This window comes from Phoca vitulina, unplaced genomic scaffold, assembly GCF_004348235.1.
Source record: "Phoca vitulina isolate PV1807 unplaced genomic scaffold, GSC_HSeal_1.0 scaffold16, whole genome shotgun sequence".
Taxonomy (NCBI): domain Eukaryota; kingdom Metazoa; phylum Chordata; class Mammalia; order Carnivora; family Phocidae; genus Phoca; species Phoca vitulina.
In genome coordinates, this window is record NW_022589719.1 from 37692843 (window position 1) to 37695507 (window position 2665).

General features: G+C 64.1%; 1 protein-coding gene across 1 annotated transcript in view; it reads right to left on the minus strand.

The window, feature by feature from the left end:
* MUC2 (mucin 2, oligomeric mucus/gel-forming) overlaps nt 1-2665 on the minus strand; it is a 27587-nt gene that overhangs the window by 14268 nt on the left and 10654 nt on the right. Inside the window, exons 27-30 of the mRNA XM_032414843.1 lie at nt 1968-2161; nt 1597-1727; nt 1467-1551; nt 13-955 (exon numbers count right to left, since the gene is read on the minus strand). Coding sequence (XP_032270734.1) covers nt 13-955; nt 1467-1551; nt 1597-1727; nt 1968-2161 — 1353 coding nt within the window. The remainder of the gene's footprint in view (nt 1-12; nt 956-1466; nt 1552-1596; nt 1728-1967; nt 2162-2665) is intronic.

Below are 2665 nucleotides of genomic sequence, written 5' to 3' on the forward strand. Positions count from 1 at the left end.
GTGGTGGTCAGCGTGGTGGTGACAGTGGTGGTCGGCGTGGTGGTTGGAGTGGTGGTGACGGTGGTGGTTGGCGTGGTGGTCGGAGTGGTGGTGGCGGTGGTGGTCGGCGTGGTGGTCGGAGTGGTGGTGATGGTGGTGGTTGGTGTGGTGGTCGGTGTGGTGGTCGGAGTGGTGGTCGGAGTGGTGGTCGGCGTGGTGGTCGGAGTGGTGGTGATGGTGGTGGTCGGAGTGGTGGTCGGCGTGGTGGTCGGAGCGGTGGTCGGCGTGGTGGTCGGTGTGGTGGTCAGAGTGGTGGTGATGGTGGTGGTCGGTGTGGTGGTTGGAGTGGTGGTGATGGTGGTGGTCGGCGTGGTGGTCGGCGTGGTGGTCGGCGTGGTGGTCGGCGTGGTGGTCGGAGTGGTGGTCGGCGTGGTGGTCGGAGTGGTGGTCGGCGTGGTGGTCAGAGTGGTGGTGATGGTGGTGGTTGGTGTGGTGGTTGGAGTGGTGGTCGGCGTGGTAGTTGGAGTGGTGGTCGGCGTGGTGGTCGGAGTGGTGGTGGTGGTAGATGTTGGGGTCGGGGTGCCCGTGGTGGTGGTGGTGGTAGTTGGGGGTTCTGGTGTCAGTGTGGAGGTCGTGGTCATGGTGAAGGTGGTGGGAGTGGTCGTGGGGGCCGTGGTTGTGGACGGGTGACACTCATCCATTGGCACGCAGCAATTGACACGTATCTCGTAGTCGTAACAGACTGCAAATGGCCCGTTTCCAAACTGGTCTTCATTGTAGCAAATGAACCCAAAGGAGACATTGCACTGCGCCTTCTGGCCCGCCTGCTCCCACCTGAGGTGGGGCTCTACGGCCAACCTGCACTCGATGTCCTCAGGGGCTCTGCAGACACCATCGAAGGTCTCCCGGTCTCCACCATCATGGTGCGTAGTGGGGTGGTTCTCATTGATCCAGTCAGACCAGAAACAGCACAGCCCTGGGGAAGGAAGACCCGAGATTGGTCCCCACTCTGGATGCAGCTTCCGGGGAGCTCACTGGGACTCGGAGAGGTCAGAGTCCCCATGACCACCCTTCCTATCATGGCCAAAGAGCCAGCTTATAGAGTGTAAGGCCGGACACCACTTCCATCCTCCTCCTGCAGCTGAACGCTGAGCTCCTCATGCCACACCTAGGTGACAGACCCTGGCCTCAGGGCCCAAAAAAAGTAAATCCAGGAAGGGTCACCCATTGCAGTGAGGAGGCCCATGGGAAGGGGCCTGGTCTGGACTCCTGACCAACAGTGCTGTCACCCAGCGCCGGTCCCCTCCCCATGCTGAGCCCAGGGCCTGGTGAGAGCACCCTCTCTGCACAGGGGAGCCACACCGGCCACCCGGCCCCACAGCTGGCTCCCCTGGAAAGTTCCCTTTCCCTCCTGGCCTGTGTCCCGCCCCTCCCCTGCCCTGGCCCCTTCCCAGCCCCTGGAAGGGCTGCTTCCGTGGGCTCAGGACAAGGCAGGCACTCTGGGGAGGTGAGGGGTGTGTGGCCTTGGGTTCTACCTGTGCTGGGGGTTGGGGTGGTGGTGGTGGTGGTGGTGGTGGTGGTGGTGGTGGTGGTGATGAGGGGGGTACTGGGGGTGACGGGGATCGTGGTGGAGGGCGGCCGGGAGGTTGAGGTTATGCAGATGTTGAAGTATCTCTCCAATGTCCCGTTGGGGCCACAGGTCTCCCAGTAGCAGAAGAAGCCGTCCTGGGTGTAGTTGACAATCTTCCCTGGGGGGCAGGAGGGAAGGCCCAGGTCAACACGGCAGGAACAAGACAGAGAACCCAAGACAGGAACAAGACAGAGTCTCCCAAGAACCCCCCAGGCGTCCCCCCGCTCCAACAAATGCCGGGCCAATTCCCCCTCGGGACTCCACCTCCAGACCCCAAAGGGGCCCCCCTTCAGGGCACAGAAGCTGGATGGCAGAGGGGTGACCTCAGCTCCCGTCACCAGCGTGGGGAGGCTGCTACAAGTCAGAGCCAGCTCTGAGCCGGGAAAGGCCCCTGGGGGGCCACGGGGCCAGGGGAGGATGAGACGGAGCCCCAGCCCCAGAATCCAGGGCAGGCAGCCTGGGGGCTCTCCTGGGGGCCGCCTCGTGGTCGACGCAGAGGGCAGCTTGCCTTCTTCTGGCCGGCAGACAACTTCCGAGGTGTTGGTACACACGCTGTAAAGCAAGTGCAGAGCTGCAGACCGCAGGACGTGCCCCTCCGGCCTCCCGCCCTCGGCCTCCGGCCTGCTGGGTCCCAGGCACAGCCCCAAAACCTCTGCCCGTGGGCGGGAGCTCGCGCCCCCAAACCCTGGCTCCTGGGGTGTGCACGTGTGGCTGTGCGTCCGCCCTTGTGTGCGTGCATGCGTGGCGTGCGTGTGCGTGTGTGTTCGTGTGTGCGCACGCACCACGCGTGTGCAGCTGAGCCGTGCGTGTGTGTGTGTTTGTGTGTGCGTGCGCACAACGCGTGTGCAGCTGAGCCGTGTGTGCGTGCGTGTGTGTTCGTGTGTGCGCACGCACCACGCATGTGCAGCTGAGCCATGCGTGCGTGCGTGTGTGTGTGTTCGTGTGTGCGCATGCACCACGTGTGTGCAGCTGAGCCGTGCGTGCATGTGTGCGCGTGCATCACGCGTGTGCAGCTGAGCCGTGCGTGCGTGTGTTCGTGTGTGCGTGTGCACCACG